The sequence below is a fragment of the Aristolochia californica genome, unplaced genomic scaffold, assembly GCF_029961685.1.
Source record: "Aristolochia californica isolate CCGP_79_NKW_82.1479 unplaced genomic scaffold, dmAriCali1.0.hap1 SCAF_13, whole genome shotgun sequence".
Lineage (NCBI taxonomy): Eukaryota > Viridiplantae > Streptophyta > Magnoliopsida > Piperales > Aristolochiaceae > Aristolochia > Aristolochia californica.
Genome location: NW_027181804.1, coordinates 4,780,262 through 4,800,819, shown reverse-complemented (window position 1 = coordinate 4,800,819; position 20,558 = coordinate 4,780,262). Strand labels below are relative to the sequence as shown.

The 20,558-nt window shown below is 42.1% G+C and overlaps 2 protein-coding genes across 8 annotated transcripts in view; one reads left to right on the top strand and one right to left on the bottom strand.

Moving 5' to 3' along the window:
* The window catches only part of LOC137948198 (transcription initiation factor TFIID subunit 5-like), a 32,373-nt gene extending 29,247 nt beyond the window's left edge, over positions 1–3,126 (bottom strand). For all 3 annotated transcript variants that reach the window (XM_068794196.1, XM_068794197.1, XM_068794198.1), the window contains exons 1-2: positions 2,876–3,126; positions 2,548–2,629 (exon numbers count right to left, since the gene is read on the bottom strand). In XM_068794196.1, the coding sequence (XP_068650297.1) occupies positions 2,548–2,629; positions 2,876–3,030 (237 nt within the window). In that variant the 5' untranslated portion in view covers positions 3,031–3,126. The remainder of the gene's footprint in view (positions 1–2,547; positions 2,630–2,875) is intronic.
* Positions 3,127–12,460: 9,334 nt separating this feature from the next.
* LOC137947993 (deSI-like protein At4g17486) lies at positions 12,461–15,875 on the top strand. 5 transcript variants are annotated; one of them, XM_068793879.1, is made up of 6 exons: positions 12,461–12,633; positions 12,797–12,818; positions 12,914–13,121; positions 14,643–14,930; positions 15,010–15,096; positions 15,493–15,875. In XM_068793879.1, the coding sequence occupies exons 3-6, from the start codon at positions 12,968–12,970 to the stop codon at positions 15,633–15,635; spliced, it is 672 nt and encodes a 223-aa protein (XP_068649980.1). In that variant the 5' UTR covers positions 12,461–12,633; positions 12,797–12,818; positions 12,914–12,967; the 3' UTR covers positions 15,636–15,875. The 5 variants fall into 5 exon arrangements, with proteins under 5 accessions (XP_068649980.1, XP_068649981.1, XP_068649979.1 ...); XM_068793880.1 differs by lacking the exon at positions 12,797–12,818; XM_068793878.1 differs by having other exon boundaries at positions 12,461–12,818.
* Positions 15,876–20,558: the final 4,683 nt, after the last annotated feature.

The window sequence follows — 20,558 nt, the reverse complement described above, 5'->3', positions numbered from 1 at the left end:
CACACATGATCAGCTCATCGAGTACTTAAGATAGCCTTTAGTCCAAAAATTCCACAAACATAAACGCACGACCACAGAAATATAGTCAATGCATATGCCTTAATTCCTTGGGTCGATGGCAATTTAAAGCTTCATGATGTTAAGAGTTGAGTTCATGCCAGATCATATACAAACTACAATCTACCTTTAAAAGGGCATAGAGAGCCTACAACCTTTTGAAGAAAGCCATGCATCCTTCTTGGGAGGACTCATTGAAAAGACAATAATTGAATTTTATTCTAGGCAAGTAAATTAAAAGACACATCCCACCTCCCAAGCTCAGTCATTAGAAGAACTTGGCAATAACATCATTCACTCAGCCTTGCATCACATTGTCCACACAATGGACTCCTCTTGAGGGTTGGTTAATACTCAATTTCAATGGCAACTCTAGGAGGAATCTTGGGCTTGCAGGTGACAGGGTAATGGTAAAAGGACTGGGAGGGCACGTTCTTTTTGTTTTCCTTGAGCCCTTTGGGCTATGGCAGGGCTCAGTGCCCACTGCTAGGGCCTCAGACTTCACTTTGAGAGATTTGGGGTCCCCTTAGTGATTGGGGGAGTTGGGGGAGTTACTTCGGTCTCAGGAAAGAAGATTTTGCCTTGTTATTTGTTGAAGTATCTTGATGAGATCAAGGACATCAGTAGATCCAGGTCCATCAACTTGCAGTATGTTCTTAGGAGTGCGAATGGAATGGCTTAAGGAGGGTATCACCTGACAACAACTCGCTCTTGGTAATTCCCTCCCTTTATAATTTTCATGATTGTATGTTTTTTTTTCCACTGATTTTCTTTGGCTTCCATGTTGTCTTTGCTTTTATTCATGTTTTAGCTTCTTTATATATTTGTGCTTGTGTAATTTCCCTGCTCTTGTACCCTTCACCCTTTTTGGCCTTTCATTCCCCCCCCCCCCCCCCCCCCAAAAAAAAAAAAAAAAAAACTTACATTTCTTCGTTCTGACATGGGCACATGGCTGAGATTCAGAGTCCAATATTGGACCAGGTCAGAGATTTAAGGTTCAATCCAGATCAAAAACTTAAATGCTAGACAGACACTGTCAAATAAGTTGCTGGAGAGAGCAGCAATGATCACCAACGAAGGCTGACAGAACAGCCAAGAACGAGAGACGTGCTGAAAAACGGGAGAGATCCCTTTCCTTTTCTTTTTCTTCTCTATTTAAACATAGGATTAGGTTTAGGTTAAACAAGACAGCCCATGGGCTTAATTACAATCTAACCCATATAACTTATTAACCTATATACATGTAAATATCTAAACAACTAACATTAATATAAATTCCAAAATATGGTAACAGATGCTATGATTGGATAACCACCCTAATAGAATCATATAACAGTCTCTTAAAGATGGTTTGAGAATGCTTCCCTAAGCTTCTCAGGCTTTTATAGATGGGAACATAAGAGAGAACTCATAGTTTGACAAAACACTTGCTGGTGATTGAGTAGACACGGATAGGCGTCTTTTGTCCTCCTTGGAAGACTTTTTATAGGAGGTGAGGGAGTAGTAACTACCGAGGTCATTCTTTGTTATATCCTAGTATTGCTCCTGTCATACGGTTCCGACCAATTTAAAGCTTCTACCAGCAAAGATTTGCATATTTATTCCAAGTATCCTTAAGGGTGCAAAAACGTATTTCTGATATGCCAGCAAGAAGAATCTTTCAGCCTCTTACCCTTTAAAAAAATTCTGCAATGAGCATGATTAAAGCATTGATCATACTATCAAATCTAATTTTCTTCACCCAGTATGAAATTCCACCCACCCCAGATTTACCCAGCTGCTTTTCCTGACCTCCACTGAAGAAACCAACCTTCTAACATCCCATCTCTAGGGTCAACACACTTCTGGGCTGCCTTAATATTGCTGTTCAATTATTGTTTGTGCTAAAAAAAGAAGTGAAACATGGCATGCTCTGTTGTTGGAGCAATTGAAAAGGTTGTTCAAAACAACCATACTGAACATAAGTTATGAAGGACTTGTCAGATAACTGACATAAGGTTCTTAGAGAAAACAGAACTTTGATTGGAGCTCAATCTGCATCCTACTGTATGGATAGAGGCCATGGTGGTCGAATATGCTGGTCCATCTGACACTGCAAAAGAGAGGGGTTCTAAATAACTAAGTTGTGTGGCGCTCTTACTCCAGTCTAATTATTGCCAGCAGGTATTCTGAGGTGTTGATATGTTGGGGCAAAGATCATAAATGGAATAAAAAATCCATTGGAAAGAACGTAGCCTGATTATTTTCGAAAGACAATTTACAGCACAAGATATTTGATGCCAAACACTTCCTCTAAATAAGAAAAGAAAGGGATAAAATCAGAGGATTGTCACAAGGAGCATACTTTTTCCACATGAGATACCAAGTCAATATCAAATTTATCACATATCACAAACCAAGATAAACCACGATAGGGAACAAAGGAAGCTAAAGTAGTTCCAGGCAAGTTGTTTTGAGTTGAAGCTATTATAAAAGATGTTATAGACTTACCTTGTATAAATCCAATGAATTGTATGTCCATGACCTAAGCTTGCTGTAACCTTCCATGTATCGTGCTGGGATATTCTCTGATCTGACAAATAAACAGCGCAACATATGTACTCATGAGACTTTCAATAATACATTATGCCATAATACGACAGTTTTTTTCCGAATTACACGTGATCGACCTCAAGCGGGTTTTTAAGTTTTAAGAAATGATTTAACATGGAAATTCAAGTCTGAAGTAGTATCTCTTCTGTTAAAAAATGGGCAAGCTCAAGGCAAAGCAAAATGCTATGGCGAGTTGCAGCAACCACGTATGATGAAAAGTACTTACTCAGAGAAAGATATAATTCGCCTGGCGACGCCGGGATCAGTCTGTGTATTTGAGGAGCTTTTACTCTGTTCTTCTTGAAGAGCAAGTTCTGTTTGTTTGAAACCCTTCTTGTTCAAATACGCTAAAACCGCTTTCTCGATCTCTTCCTCCTCCATTAATAAACTTTTCTCACCTTCCCCGGGTCTTTAAGGATGAAGCAGGCTTCTCGTTCTGGCTTCCAGTAAAGAAGTATGAGAGGGAAGTTTTGTTCTCATGAGAGTACGAGAGGGAAGTAGAAAGAGAAGTTTCGACAGCTTCCAATGGGCTAGTAATCCGGATCAACCGAAAAAGAAACTGGTCCGCCAGCAGACCGTCCCTTGGTTAGGGTTGGGCATCGGGCAAACCCGACCCGATCCTACCGAAAACCAGGGGATGGGTTTCCCAAACTCAACCTGTAGGGTTATTCTTGTAGGAGCTAACAAAGTGCCGAAGGAGAAGGAGCTTTGAGATGAGGTTATGAAAAATTAGAATTAACAACAATGAAGATGAAGGGAGTTTAGAAGATGAAGAAGAAAGAGTTCATGAGAGGAAAAGTTTAGAAATAATGAGAAGGCAACTAAGAAGAAGACGATCCTTCAACACAAGCAATATGATAGGTCCCGGTCAAACTCAGGGATAATTACTCTCTTCTGGTGAGAGAATACCACAATTTAGACAACAATAATTTTCTTATTCTCATTGATAATGTCTCTCTGCTTAAATAAGCAAAGCTACGTACAGAAACAAAACAGAGCAAAAAATAAAAATGACGGTAAACTTGTAACTAGACGACTGTAAACTCGTAACCCCCCTTGAAGATTATTTATTTGCCTTAAGACTCTCGATTGCCACAACCCATTGAGTGGCTTTATGGCCTCTCTTTGAACGACATCGTGACCTAACAATACCTCCCCCATCACGTGGAACCTTGTCCTCAAGGTCCAAATTCGTAAACATCTCTTATAGCTGCTTTGTTGGTTCCCACGTTGCCTTCTAGTCTAAAAGGTGCTTCCATTGCACTAAACACTCTTCAACCAGTTGGATTTTCTTCAGTTGGTTATTCTTTTGTGACATTGATACCTAACAGGTCACCGCTATCCTCGTAACCCTCCAACATGAGTATCTGTGGCCCCTGATATTTGTGTCCTGCAGGCCAATGGTCGTTACAATTGAAACATAAATTTTGGGCTCGTTTCCACTGTATTTATTCCCAAGTAAGTCGCCAAACAGGAATGACAAGAATTGGTGGTCCTGCTCGATTAGTAGGGGGAAGAGCTAGGGGAGCTCGCTGTCACGGGACCTAGGCCCACTGTCCACCCATTGGGCCAATTTGAGCATACATAGAGGAGGTTCTAGTCCAAGCCCTCTATGGATGGCCCAACACATGCTCTAGAAGGAAGGATCTCTAGAAGCTCTCTAGAAGGTCCCGCACATACACCAAGTTGGGTCGGTATATGTACTTGGGCATACACCCTAGTATTATATATAGGAGTCTAGAAAGGTCCATAGTTAGATGGTAATGGAATAGTCTAGAAGGATCCAATCCATTGGATCAATGACAAGTGTACATAATCTAGAACATTCCTTGCTCCCCCTCAAAACTATAAATAGGGGAGAGCCTCTCATTTGTACACAACTCATTGGAGTGTAATACAATCTCTCTTGAGCAAGTCCCTTGAGTCCTCTTCAGTTCTCTTATTGCTTTCATCGGGCGAGTGAGTGTAGCCCTTGCAAGTAAGAGTGAGAGTTAGGCTGACTTGTGTATCGGCAAAAGGAGTTTGCACACAAGTGCCGCACGGGTTAAGCAAAGGAGTTGCGACCCCGTGACAGTTGGTATCAGAGCTTCGGTTTGAGAGGGGGACTTGCTGAGGATTGTTGTTGCGTCATGGCCAGCGATTCGCAACTGACCAACGTGCCGGTGGAGGGCCAGTCTTCAAAGACGAAATGAGATAGGTCAAGGGACCGAGGTCGGGAATCGTCTTTGGATGCTCGTATGTCTATACTGGAAGCTCGGGCCGGTAAGTTCGAACAAACTCTCTCTGAGTGTTTGAACAAATCGAACGCTTTTGTAGATGCCTTGCATAGTCTTGAGGCCGACATGCGAAGTGCAGTAGAGGTTTTTAAAACCTTGAATGAAAAGACAACAGAGAAGGTTGAAAGCATGTCGGAAAGGCTTGAGACTATGGAAGGAGAAATGACTAGCCTCCGCGAAGAAGTAGCTAAGCTTGAAGATGTTAAAATTCGATTGACCCTATTGGAGAAGGCGGTAGCTTCTGGGGGAGGGCTTGGACCGAGGGAGTTTGCTCCAAAGGTCAAAGTCCTGGAACCTAAGAGCTACAATGGGAAACGAGATGCCAAGGACTTGGAGAATTTTCTTTGGCAAATGGACCAATACTTCAAAGCCACCAAGATTTCGGAGGAAGCCTTGAAGGTGGATACAACCACTATGTATCTCATCGACGATGCAATGCTATGGTGGAGACGGAGGTACGGTGATGTGACCGAAGGCCGTTGCACTATAGCAACGTGGGAAGATTTCAGGAAGGAGATCAAGTCTCAATTCTTCCCAGATAACGTGGAGTAATTAGCTCGGAAGGATCTAAAGTGGCTAAAACATACGGGGTCTATTCGAGAATATGTCAACCAGTTCACAGCTTTGCTGCTAAATATATCTGGCATGGCTGAGAAAGACAAGCTCTTCTTCTTCATGGATGGTTTGCAATCGTGGGCGGAGCAAGAGTTGCAAAGGCGGGGAGTCCAAGACTTGGCCACCGCACTCTCAACAGCGAAGAAGTTGGTCGAATTCACAAAGAAGGTTGAGGGCTCAAACAAAGACAAAAAGGGCAAGGCTAACCAAGGCAAAGGCGGGGGAGACAAACCGAAGTACCAGAAGGAAGAAGTCAAGAAAACTAGCTATGATCAAAAGGGCAAAGGTAAGTTCGTCCCTCGTCGCTCTGGTTGTTTCATTTGTGACGGAGACCATAGAGCTTTTGAGTGCCCAAAGAATAAAGCTCTTAATGCCTTGTTGGTGAACATGGAAGGTCATGAGGAGGAGAGCGAGAATGAGGAAGAGCCTAAGATGGGGGCACTTAGACTCCTCAATGCCATGAAGGGGCAGGCACATGTGGAAAAACCTGTTGCCCATTCAGTCAAGGACCTCAGTCAAGGACCTCATGTATATAAACGTGCTATGATTGACACGGGAGCCACTCACAACTTCATCTCAGGAGAAGAGACCAAGAGGTTGGGTCTCAAGTTGGAGAAGGATGTGAGTAGGATGAAGACGGTCAACTCTGAGGCTAAACCATTGATTGGAGTTGCAAGGAGCATCGCCTTTAAGGCAGGATAATGGCAAGGCACCATTAACCTGACAGTAGTGCCCATGGATGACTTTAAGGTCATTCTCGGAATGGAGTTCCTTAGCTCGGCCAAAGCCATTCCTATGCCATGCTTAGGTCTGTTAAGCTTTCTGGATGAGAAGGCACCTTGCATGGTCCCGGTGTTGAAGGATGGCAAGAAGATAGGTAAGATGTTATCGGCTATGCAGTTGGTCAAGGGCCTCAAGAAGGGTGAGGTAACCTACTTGGCCACTTTGTCAGAAGAGAAAGACGGGATGCCCATACCGCGAGAAGTCGAGAAGGTCCTTAGTTAGTTTAAGGACGTCATGCCGCCAGAGTTGCCCAAGAGATTACCACCAAGGAGGGAGGTCGATCACCAAATCGAGTTGGAGGCCGGTTCAAGACCCCCTGCGCTAGCCCCATATTGGATGTCGCCACCTGAGCTGGAGGAACTAAGGAGGCAACTACGAGAGTTGCTGGATGCAGGATTTATACGACCGTCGAAAGCCCCTTATGGAGCCCCGGTATTGTTCCAGAAGAAGCACGATGGGACCCTTAGGATGTGCATCGACTACCGAGCACTCAACAAGGTAACCATCAAGAATAAATATCCGATTCTGCTCATAGCAGATTTGTTGGATAGGCTGGCTGAGGCACGGTACTTTAGCAAACTTGATTTATGATCGGGGTACTATCAAGTGCGGATTGCTGAAGGAGATGAGCCGAAGACTACTTGCGTTACCAGGTATGGAGCTTACGAGCTTCTAGTAATGCCTTTCGGCTTGACGAATGCCCCAACTACGTTTTGCATTTTGATGAACAAGATCTTTCATTCATACTTGGATCGATTCGTGGTGGTCTACTTAGATGATATCGTGGTCTACAGCCAAACGTTAAAGGAACACTTAGACCATTTATGAATTATTTTCCAAGTACTACGGGAAAACTCTCTCTATGTGAAGAGAGAGAAGTGCTCTTTTGCCTTGAAGGAAGTCTCGTTCCTTGGGCATTGGATCGGAGATGGGCAGATCTGGATGGACAAGGCCAAAGTCTATGCTATAGCCAAGTGGGAGGTACCCACGAAGGTGACAAAGCTACGGAGCTTCTTGGGCCTTGTCAACTACTACCGAAGGTTCATCGAGGGATACTCGCAGCGTGCTACTCCACTCACAAATTTGTTGAAAAAGAACGTCTCATGGCTATGGACGGAGCAATGCAAGGAGGCGTTTGAGGACCTTAAGGGTGCAGTAATGGCAGAACCAGTGCTTAAGTTGGCGGACCATTCCAAAACTTTTGAGGTACACACTGACGCTTCTGACTTTGCCATTGGAGAGGTCTTGGAACAGGATGGGCACCCTATTGCATATGAAAGTCGGAAGCTGAATGAGACAGAGCGAAAGTATACTGTTCAAGAGAAGGAGATGATGGCCGTGGTACATTGCCTAAGAACATGGAGGCACTACTTGCTTGGCTCTCGCTTCATTGTTAAGACGGACAATGTGGCTACAAGCTATTTTCAGACCCAAAAGAAGTTGAGTTCGAAGCAAGCGCGTTGGTAAGACTTCTTGGCCGAGTTTGATATAGTGATGGAATGCAAGCTTGAACGGATTAACCAGGTTGCGGACACCTTGAGTCGGAAGGCTTAACTTGCCGCCATGAAGCTTGAACATGTGGCCACGGTAAGTAAACTTAATGAGATCTTGCCAGACCGTACACGGGAAGGGCTTAACAAGGATGATGTGGCTAGAGGCATCATTCAAGCTATCGAGGGTGGAAGGACAAGGAGATTTTGGAAAGAGGATGGGCTTCTCTACACCAAGGGGAACCGCCTCTATGTGCCAAAGTGGGGCACCCTCAGAAGAGAATTGATGAAGGAATGCCATGACACCCTGTGGGCTGGCCACCCAGGACAGAGAAGGACCCTTGCTTTGTTGGAGACCAGGTACTATTGGCCCCGGATAGCGGACGATATAGACAAGTACGTGAAAACCTGCCTAGTCTGCCAACAAGACAAGGTTGAACATAGAAAGCCGGGAGGGTTGCTGGAGCCATTGCCTATGCCGAAACGACCGTGGGAGAGCATCTCCATGGATTTCATATCAGCGTTACCTAAGATGGACGGGATGGGGTCTATCTTAGTTGTGGTATATCGATTCTCCAAGTATGCTACCTTCATTGCTGCTCCAACAAATTACACTACAGATGAAGCAGCCTGACTGATCTTGAAAAACGTGGTGAAGTATTGGGGAGTCCCTAAGACGATTATAAGTGACCGAGACCCTCGGTTCACTGGGAAGTTCTGGACGGAGATGTTCAAACTTTTGGGAACAGAACTTTGCTTCTCCACAAGCTTTCACCCCCAAACAGAACGCGCAAACGCATTGTTGGAGGAATACCTAAGGCACTTCGTGAGTGCAAATCAAAAAGATTGGGTGAAGCTTTTGGATGTGGCCCAGTTTTGCTACAACTTGCAAAAGAGCGAGTCAACAGGCCACAACACCTTTGAGTTGATCACCGGCCAACAACCGCTCACACCATTGACGGTAGGGACCAGCTATGAAGGCAAGAGCCCTGCAGCCTACCAGTTTGCTAAGAATTGGTATGAACAAGCTGACATAGCAAAGTCTTACCTACACAAGGCGGCTAAGAGGATGAAGAAGCACGCAGATGGAAAGAGGCGGCCACTTGAATTCAAGGTGGGGGACCTAGTCATGATAAAGTTACCACCCCAACAGTTCAAGGCTTTGCGCGGTAAGCACAAGGGGTTGGTAAGGAGATATGAATGACCCTACCCCATCATCAAGAGAGTAGGAAAGGTTTCATACCAAGTCCAACTCCCACCATCCCTCAAGATCCATCCGGTCTTTCATGCAAGCATATTGAAACCCTACCATGCAGATGCGGAGGATCCCTCACGAGGAGTTAGCAAACGTGCACCACCCTTGATGACTTCGTCATTTGACAAGGAGGTGGAGTACAGCATTAGCGATCGCGTGAAGAGACGAAGGGGAGTCCAGCCTAAGACTGAGTACCTAGTGAAATGGCGTGGATTGCCAGAAAGTAAGGCTACATGGGAAGAAGCTGAGGCGCTGTGGCAGTTCGAGGACCAGATCACGAAGTACAAGGAACGCAACGAGGACGTTGCGTGAATTAGGCGGGGGAGAATGTCACGGGACCTAGGCCCACTGTCCACCCATTGGGCCAATTTGAGGATACATAGAGGAGGTTCTAGTCCAAGCCCTCTATGGATGACCCAACACATGCTCTAGAAGGAAAGATCTCTAGAAGCTCTCTAGAAGGTCCTGCACATACACCAAGTTGGATCGGTATATGTACTTGGACATACACCCCAGTATTGTATATAGGAGTCTAGAAAGGTCTATAGTTAGATGGTAGTGGAATAGTCTAGAAGGATCCAACCCATTGGATCAATGACAAGTGTACATAATCTAGAACATTCCTTGCTCCCCCTCAAAACTATAAATAGGGGAGAGCCTCTCATTTGTACACAACTCATTGGAGTGTAATACAATCTCTCTTGAGCAAGTCCCTTAAGTCCTTTTCAGTTCTCTTATTGCTTTCATCGGGCGAGTGAGTGTAGCCCTTGCAAGTAAGAGTGAGAGTTAGGCTGACTTGTGTATCGGCAAAAGGAGTTTGCACACAAGTGCCGCATGGGTTAAGCAAAGGAGTTGCGACCCCGTGACATCGCGTTGGTGGTGGCAGCCTCCTCTGTCTGGCAAGTTGATCATCCTTCATTCTTGCCATACTAATGGCTTCTTTTCAATGTTTTGGCCTTGAATATTCGAATTCCCTCGACAATCTCGGGTTTCAATCCTCCCTTGAAAGTGCCAACGTGAGCCTTTTGTGGCCAGCCGTGGACTCGATTACCTAACTTTTCGAACTCTTTTTGGTAATCACGAAGGGATCTGACCTGACTGACTCTGGAAAGAGCTTTATCAAAATCTTCACACTCTGATGGCCCAAAGAGAGCCCAGAGTTTGTCTGTAAAATTTGTCCACGAGATAATGCGTCATTCTTCCTGGAATGTCTTGCAGATCCACTGCCACCATTGGTTGACCTCTCCTTCCAAATGGTATGAGCCCAAAGAAACTTTTTGGGCTTCAGAAGTATTCTGAAACTTAAAAAATTGGTTCACACGATTGAATCACTCTGTTAGATCATCTTTTGAAAATTGAAGAAATTCAAGCTTTGTTGTTTTGGAAGATACTACCAACCGTCCCCCCTTGTTTCCTTCTCGGTGAGGGTGTCTATGGATGGGGTCAGAGAGTCGGTTGAGAGTTTCTTCCACATGAAGCCTTTCGGCCATGCTGAGTTCCAACTTGTGTAACCCATCTTGCACTTCACCAAACCCACCCTCCAACAGCTCAATAGGCTCTTTGTTGGACACATGAGAGCAAAGGTTAATCGGCAATTTTTTTTTTTAGGTCACTGAGTTCGGTTGTTCCTCACTAATATAAAACGCCGGCACTGCGGGCCACTGATTTCGGTGGTCCCTCAAAAAACAAAATCTTTTTTGCGGGGTCGTCTCTCCCGTTACCGACAGCAGGTTGTCGCGCGGTGAGTTTCCGGTGGCTCGTCGGCGCCGCTTTTCTCGCCGGAGACGGGACGATTCAGTTCGTCTCGCTCGTTACCGACGGATGCAGAGTAGAGGGTCGTTTTCCTTGGGCGACAGCGTTGGTGGTGCCGGGATGCAGGTTATGAGGGTCGTCGCTCCCGTTACCGACAGCGAACGTTGCGACAAAGACGAACTGAGACGGAGTTCTTCCGCTTTTTTTTTTTTTCGTGGTCGACAGTGTTAGGCTGGAGGAGCGGCGAGTGTCCGGTGACGGAACAGGAGGCCGGTTTCGCCTGGACGGAGCGTCAACTGGAGAGCCAGCGCTGAGGTGCTGGATGCTGGGCAGTCGCCGAAGATAGCCCAACGCAGAGAGATGCAGTTTCTCGCCGGAGAAAAAAATAAAAATAAATAACGGTCAGAGTCCTGATACCATATAACCAATATTACCCAAAAAACCGGTTAATAGTTAACGGAAAATCAAGTACTAACATTACATTACATCTTCACAAGCCGATGACCACGGTGGCCCACTCCAGCGACGGCCCTCCGACGGCCCTCCTTCTAGCACCAATTGTTAGGTCATGACATCATTCGAAGAGAGGCCATAAGCCACTCAATGGGTTGTGGCAGTCGAAGAACGAATCTTCAGGGGGGTTATGAGTTTACCGAGTTTACCGTCGTCTAGTTATGAGTTTACCGTCATTTTTATTTTTTGCTCTGTTTTATTTCTATACGTAGCTTTGCTTGTTTAAGTAGAGAGACATTATCAATGAGAATAAGAAAATTATTGTTGTCTAAATTGTGGTATTCTCTCACCCGAAGAGAGTAACTATCCCTGAACTTCGATTGAGACCTAACATTTGATATCAAAATGGGTGCCCACGTCGTGAGTTCGAATCTCGGAGGGGGCGACCTAGCGGTGTCGCTAGAGTTGGCTATCGTGGTCATCGGCTCGTGAAGGTGGGATGTAATGTTATGGTCCTGGGTTTAAGTATTTGACTTTCTGCTACCAACCAGGTCGGTCTTTTGGATAATATTAATTAGGTGTTTAACACAACAGAGGAAGAAGAAGCTACACCAATTAGGAGGAGCAAGAGAAGTTAGGAGGAACTAGATCAAAAGATAGTTGTAGGCTGGTCTTTGTCTTTCTCATTATGTTAGGTTCCTCATTATATGTTATACCTTCATGAATTATTTGTATTGATTGTATCTATGACTTATTAGGATAATTTCTATGGACATCAAAAAGTTAGGTTAGGGACTAAGAACAAAGCTAAAACCTTGAAATAAATAAACCCATTCTATGTAACTGTTGAATCTCTAGCTGAGTCGAAACTGAGTTGACTCAGCCCGACAGCCAGTCTAATTGCAGTAGAGGCCGTCGTAGATCACCGGAGCCAGAAAACTGCATAGGCGGCCCACGGACGTGGCTGTGGTGACTCGAAATCGAGTTGAGTTGGCTCGCCAGCCCAATTGAAGATGAGGCCATAACAGGTCGCTATAGCCCGGCCCACAGACCTGGCGGTCCATGGCTGTCTCTGGGGACCGTCGTGACAGGTCGTCGTTGCCGGATTAACTTCATCCTGATCTCAAACCAGTATATAATTAACCGTCGTTTATCCAATTGGAACGTCGTCTTCCGAATTTGTTCTTTTTCTCCGATCTGAAGGTGACAGCTTCTTCGCTCCAAAACAAGAGGGATTAAAAATTGAAATCACGGATATAGAGCGAATCCGAATTTGAGTCCGTCGTAAGGCTTCTCCCTGTTCCCACAGTTGTCCGAATCCTTGGTCAGCCTCTCAGGAGAAAAAAGAAAAAGAAAAAAGGTTACTGCTTAGATGTCGTTTCTTTCCGCATTTAATGTGGTTTCTTTTCTGACATCATTAGATGTTGGCTCCTTTTTTGGTCCGTGGTCGTAAAATGCTCGCTATATTTGTTATTGATCTTGCTTCGTGTTTCATTTTTGTGGCTTGGGATGTCGGGTTTCAGGTTCTAGGGTTGTTTGCTGCAGGTATATTTTTTTCTATCTGCTTTTCTTGGGAGAGGACAGCAAAAACTGTTTTGGTTCCTGAATTGTAATGCTTTAGGATTTGGTGTTGTCATCAGGAAATACTGGGGTAGGAGGGAGAGTTAGTGGAATAATTAAGGGGGTTGAATACCATGCGATCGATTTTGTCGTGCTCAGTGGGGGCCAAGGAGCAGAATGATGATGGCGCCAATCGTGCTCAGCTATATCTGAACGTTTATGATCTGACTCCTATAAACAACTATTTGTATTGGTTTGGATTTGGAGTTTTCCACTCTGGAGTAGAAGGTAAGGGAAGTTTTGCCTAGTTCCTTTGGTAATAGTACACTTTGTTGTGGAATTAAGTGTCTACATTTGCAATGTTTTTTTGTTTTTTGAATGTCAATTACAACAAATACACACGCTACAACCGGGTGAGATTTGAACCCAATACCTAGAAACCCATTAAAAGGCTCCCTCTACATTTCCAATGTCAGAACAGTTTTGGTGTTTAAATATGTTCTTTAATATTTTAATTTCCTTTCTTTTTCCAATTTTGAAATGTCTTTTCTGGCTGGTATTCTGTAATATAATCTTGATATTAATTATGATCTTGTTCTATTGAGAAACTTGCCAAGAAACTGTTTCAAAATGCTGGCTGTACATTTTAAGAACAAATACACTATAAATTATTAGAGGCGTATTTAACCGCGAAAACACTGGACATCCACCTATTGGTGGTATGTAATAGTATATAGAGGGAAAAGATGTAAGTCTCTTCGTCCCAAAAGATCTATTACTTCTTGGAGAGCTGCTCTGAGAAAGGTGATCACCACCATATGCACACATGGAGCATTCTAGCTTGACTTTTGAACTATCATGAAATTTAAAAGGCTCTGCTGATCTTTTGATATCTCTTGAGGGTACACTTGCTATAGAATCAATTGCAATAGTTGTCAAGGATAAAATTCTTCTGAGTCCCTTTTTGTTGGTTTTGGTGTTTGACCTGTTGATCCTCCTTTTTTTTCATTTACCTATATGTGGACTTCTTTTAATACATATGTTTCTTAATTCAATGGAAATGGGTGTTATAAAAAGAAAGGAACTGCTCGCCCTACGGAAATTGGCCTCACATTGTTCTGCCAATAACACTGCAGATAAATTAGCATAGCAAAGGGTTTCCAATCCGAATCTTTTAGTAGGGGAAATGCTTCCCCTTGGGAGCTCATCTTCCTGCTCTCTTTTGTATCTTATTGTTGTTTTTCTTTTAATAAAACATCACAAGTTGAAAAAAAAAAAAAAAGAAAGAAGAAGAAGAAAGGAAATGGGGTATCTGAAGACAAAAAATTTTAGAGAAGTCATATTGCAAAATATATGCATTTAAAAAATATTGTGAAAAATACAGTGACTACCTGCCAACATGGTACCAAGATGTACTTGAGGCAACCCAGATCCTTGCTGAATTTGCTTATTTGATTTTTTACTTATACCATATTTGGCAGATTAATGTACTGGTTGTTAGAGGAACACTTTTTTCTCCTTGGTTTCTACAGTAAGTTTGGTATTACTTGTCAGGTTCCATTTCTAGGTTGATCAAGGAATTGCAGAGCAAATTTATTTTCAACCAGATTGACTTTGATTTTTATGTGCTTTCTTGGTGCTTTGCATGTCAGAAATGGAACTTTATTTATTTCTTGTTCTTATTAATTTAGAAACTAGTTCAAACATCCACTATCTTATTCTGCTTAAAAGTATTCATCTTTCCTTGTGTTTATCAGTAGTCGAACCATGTTTTAATGAATAATTATATTATAAATGATCAATAAACAGCACATGGCATGGAGTATGGCTTTGGGGCACATGAATACTCATCAAGTGGAGTTTTTGAGGTGGAGCCCAAAAGCTGTCCGGGTTTTGCGTTCAGACGTTCAGTTTGGATTGGCAGTGTTAACATGTCGAGGTCGGAATTCCGATCATTCATGGAACACATTTCTGGAAAGTACCATGGAGATACATATCACTTGATTGCCAAAAACTGCAACCACTTTACTGATGATGTTTGCATGCATCTTACGGGGAACTCTATTCCTGGATGGGTTAATCGTCTTGCCAAATTAGGTAAGACGATGTCTATATTATATTTATGAGCCATCCTGTTTTCATACCCTTATCTTATAATTTGTGTGGATGTTGGAAGTTTCAGGTTCGTTCTGTAACTGCCTACTGCCTGAAAATATTCAACCTACTGCAATTAGGCATATACCTGATCATCCAGTTTTTTCTGGTGAGTTTTGAACCAGCTAAACACTAAAGATTTTTCCAAGTACTAGCTTTATGCTTTTTCTAAAGGGGAAGTCAAGCGATTTCACAATGACATCCCTTTTAGCAGCTAGGAGACCCCGGTTCATGCATGTCATATTAGTACTGGACTTTATATCTACCTGTGAAAGAGAGTTTCTGCATTTATGCATTCTGCAATTTGTTGAAAGATCAATTGTGTTGGATACAGCAAGCCATTTGATCCAGTGTGTTGACTATTGATTAGACCACGCCATGGATCAAAAGGCGATGCCCATGGTTCAGATAGTCCACAAAGGTTACTAGGTTTGTCCACCAACTTAAATGCAATATATGTAATCACTTATGCTACTCTACTTGGTGGATCAATGAACACCATCAGATTCCGACGGATCAGAGTCCAATGTTTCATCGGCTGTGGCAGAGAGTGATGAGGACGATTTTGATCATCACCTTCTTACAACACCAAATGATGTGGCATTTCTGAGAGAAAAGCCAATTATGCTTGCTAGAGAGCTGCTTTGATATCTTCCTATGCGTGGCTCCTCACCTTTGTTGTCTGTAATTGTAGAGTATGCATTCAATTGTGTAACAAATCCTACTTGTAAAATTATGGCCAAGTCCATTCAAAGTCTGCTCCATACCCAAGCGTCCCACTGTGTGGCTCTCAAACGTATCCAAATATTCCCAAGTAATTGTGTTGTCTCTCTAACATGTTGTACTCTGGTAAATATAACGGATTCTCCCATGTAATTGTTGATATTTCCAATGATATGGGAGATAAAAAAGTTCTAAGAAGGGCTAGCTTTGCTTCAATGAACCAAACGAATTCAATCTCTCCCAAGACTTCAAACCAACGTCTAATTTCCAATTTCAAGAGCCAAATAAAGAGAGTTTCCAAAGAAGCTAAGTGCTTATGCATTTGATTTTGAAATTTAATGATTGGGGTTTGTATTTTTCATGTTGAACTTAGCTGGTCTTTTAGGATGAGTGATGTCTCAACTACATTTCAATCAATTATATAAATGAGGTACTTTGGTCATTATTGAGAAAGTTTAGAATTCTTTGATGACATCTTAAACCAGAGGAATGTAAAAGAGATCCTCCAAACTTATGAGGTACTGCAATGGCTTATGAGAAAAAAGTAAATAACCTCATGTTCAACATTGACTATCCTTCTCTCTCTCCTTGAACTAATCTGGAGAGTAATTTTATTAAAACTAAATAAAGAGAGTGAAAGCATATGAGATGGTTCAGAAAATACAAGAAGATTTAAAGTAAATATATGAGATGGTTCAGAAAATACAAGAAGATTTAAAGTAAATACATCAGAGGCCCTCCAAATGTCTTATTTGTTGATTTCCCCCTAAAAAGACAAAAAAGTTAGCTTGAAAACAACTTGTCCAACGATTGGCCTGGGTTCAGGAAGAGGTTGTAACAGGAGCTAACCTTGAAATGGTTACTGCATCCATATTATGGGTTTAAGGTGCATACCCATCCAAGGTTCATATTGTTTCCCATTTCATTGGGTCATTTTGTCAATGCCTATGAAAAACTAGAGAGTGGAATAGAGGTAGAAGTTGTAATATGATTAGGGAGCATTTTGAATCAGCGAATAGACCAGTGTTTGTCGGGTCGCAAGGGAGAGGAGTTGGGATTTACATTTTTGGAGCCGGTTGCAGAGTAGGTATCACGCTGCTAGATCGAGCTAGAAAAAACTCCTAGTCCATCAGCATGCCTTACTTACTTTTGGTGAAAAGGAAGCTAGTAAACCTCTTTTTTAAGAAAAAAACTATGCTAAAAATGAAGATAAATGAGTTTTCACAAAAATGGAGAACACTAAGCACAAATGTAAAGATGTTTATATAAAGTTTACAATGTCCTATTTGTATGTCAAAGAGAGAAAAACCTCTTTATCCATCATTCAAACTCTAACAAATGAGAAATTGTCACCTAAATAAGGTAAATCTCAAATTTATTCAAATTCAAATAAGGCATTATCTTACATGCCTAAAATCCTTCAAAAATTCTAACCAAATCCGTCTAGATAAGCCCCCAACTCCAAATTTTAAATTTTGAAACCATTAGGCAGCCATCAGGAGAGACCCACGCACACAAGCAAGCCTAGGTCTTGCGCGCCCATGTATCATTCTCTCGCGACAATAATGAAGACATGCTCATCGCATTACCTTCCTTGATGGCTGAGAATAATCATCTACTAAATAGATGTGCTCCCTTGATCATTTGGCAAAACGCAAGTTAATTGGGCTCCTCCCAAACTTGCTCGAAAATGCGTCAAGTGACACAAGGGTCTGTTATCCCATCGTAAACGCCTCACCCACTGCATACTCGTTTGGCACAAATACAAACGAGCTCAAGTCGAAAAACCTGTCCATTGGCTCCTCCTCGAATTGCTTCTTATGTGCCTTCACATCAAAGGGGATTTGTGCCAAAGTGGATATTTTGGCACTCTGACCATTCCTTATCATGTTCACAACCTCCTTCTATGGAAACAAGTTCTTTGGCAAATCTTCTACCATAAAATCATTCTTTAGGACTTCCTCCTCTTGAACCGACATGGATCGGCCTTCAACCCATTGCTCGTCATCTGCCAAAGAAATAAAAAGATTAGACTCTTTCCCCTTTACATAGTCCCCTACACCGAAAAATATACAAAGTCCTTCCTCGTCCATAATCTCTATCATTCCCATATAGGGTATTACGGAGGCCATGATTTTACAAGGGAAATCCACCCCTAAAGATTACATTAAAATCATCCAAAGGAGTTACAACAAAATTTAAAAATCCAACCTACTGTCCAATGACGACATGAACATGCTTGACAACCTTCATTCAATTATCCGCCACTTCCCACCTTAAGCATAATTGTCCTGCTTCCTCCACCGAGATGAAGTTGTGGGTTATTCCCAAATCAACAAAAACTTTCACCTTACCACCATTTAGCAACCCCTAAAGAAAAATCTATTTAGGCCTTACTGATTTCTCAACTGTTTCTCATATTGAATTGAGCAATATCAACAAACCAACTCGACATTCTTCAACATGTTGATCGTCACTTGATTGACCGAATCCATTGTCCACTTTGATAACATTTAATAACTTTTTTTACTTGACAATCCTTCAGCAAGTGATCTCCTTCACAATGAAAACATGTAATCTTTCAATTTTTGGGATTACCTTTTTTCGGGTAGTTCTTCTTCTTTTCTCCATTTTTATGGTGCCCTTCGCCTTTCTGAGAAGTTCATCTCCAGGAAAACTTATTCTTCTCGTCTCTATCTATAGATTTGGCGGCATTATCATCAGATTTTCTCTCAAAATTCATCAACTTCTTTGTGGTGGCTAAAGCGATTGCAAACATCTTAACCCAAGGACAAAGTCTCGCAAGAAAAAGAAAACAACCGATCATCATCGGTCATGTTAGAAATACTTAAAATTAAAAATGTAAAGGACTGAATATACTCTCGGATAGTCCCATTTTTACTTAAATTAATATAATTCCTTTCGAGCTAGGTAATCGACATCTTCTGCAAAGAAATGGAGCTTCAATTGGCACTTGAAATCTTCCCAAGTGTCAACCTAATTTTCATCATCCTCAACCCTTCTTCTCCACCACAAGATAGCATCATCAATGAGAAACATAGATGCGGAAGTAACCTTTACTTCCTCATCCGTGATATTTGAAGATTTGAGGTACTGTTCAACTTACCATAAGAAGTTCTTTATCACCTACAAATCTTGTTTGCCCCCGTACAATTTAGGCTCAGGAACCTTGATCTTCATGTGCGTAGAAACCATTTCCCTATTCAAAATGGCTCGCTCGATAATCACCATTCTCATCTGCATCTTTTTTAACTTTATTCACATATCGTCAAGGTTGTTGAGAGTATTCGCCTTTAGATATGCAACGGTGGTATGCATATCGTCCTCTAGCCCTTGAACTGCTTTAAGGTTACGTTCACGAATGTATGCTACTTCTTGAATCTTCTTCTCCCAACTTGAGTATTGGTACTCCACCTTTTCTAGCTTAGATTCAAAAGAAGTTAAACGAGATTTGGTTTCTAAGAAGATGGAACAATTTCCATCGTCAGTTTTGGGGAAGCCATGGCTGGAACGTTTTTGCTCTGATACCAACTATCACACCTCTAGACCGAACTAGAAAAAACTCCTAGTCCATCAACATGCGGCCTAACTTCAAATGTTATGTCAGATTTGAAGAAAATAAAGATCTAAATTTTACCGATGTAATTTGAGGATAAAAATATGGTTCACTGGCTCGTTGGCTTGACTCGGGCAAGTCCGGGTCTCGACAGGACAGGAAAGGTCCAACTGATTAATTGAGTTTCCTAACTTAGGAAACAATTTAATTTTTCTACAGCATCTTCTTCTTCCACCAAACAGAACAAAATTGAAGATCTTGTTGCCTTCTTCTTCGGCAAAAAACTAGAGACTCTTGATGGATAGCAGCAGTGAAGATACGATCCAGAAAGAAAAATGGAAAATTAATCTGGTTAACATCAATTCAATATGCTAAAGATAGAAGGGATAAGTTGATGAAGAAAAAAAGTTGAAGGATCCTAAGTACACCGTGGACTTCAAGCTTGAAGAAGTGACATGCAAAACAACTTTGATATGCTCTTGGACGTGGAAGGCAGTAGGCGAGTTTGATTTGGTCATTACGGAAGGAACGAAACAGCTTTAGCCTTTCAATTTTGATTTTACGGAAGAGGTAGCAGATTTCAAGTGATCTGTTTTGAGCGAGTTAGAGGCATTGAACGTACGCTAGGGATCAGAGGAGTACGAAGGGGAGAGAAGGATAGTGAGTATTTTCTTGGTGTTTTTGAAGAAGAACAGAAACTGCAAGAACGCAGGGACTGAGAACAACAACTGCGAAGACAAAAGAGAAACAGAGAGTTGCGACTGCGAGGACTATTTTTCAATGTTCATTTTCCTTCCATTATTCTCAGAAAAATTATGGTGAATTCGTTTATGTTAAATTTAACTTTTTAGCTTTAACTAAATTTTATTTATTCTAAGAAAACGATATAATCTTGTTCCTAACTATGCTTGATTTTCTATGCTAAATTAAAGTAATTATTTCTTTGTTTATCTGATTTATTCTGAGTTTATTGTTTCTAGTTAACTGGCCATTAATTAGATGATTTTAATCTTATGATTTGCTATCGAAAGAGGGCCCCAACTTCAATTTTCACATTTTAAACCAATCAACCAGCCATCTAGATAGACCGCGGTGCACCTGACTTGCCTAAACAATTTCCAACGAGGCCAACTCTAGAGATGCCGAAACTACGACAAATATCATCTGGAAGGGTGCAGGGAAATTGACCATCCTACTTCCTTATCCACTTATATTATTAATAAACTTTTGCTCCATTAGAAGGGAAGTTACAGGTGACTTTACAACTATGC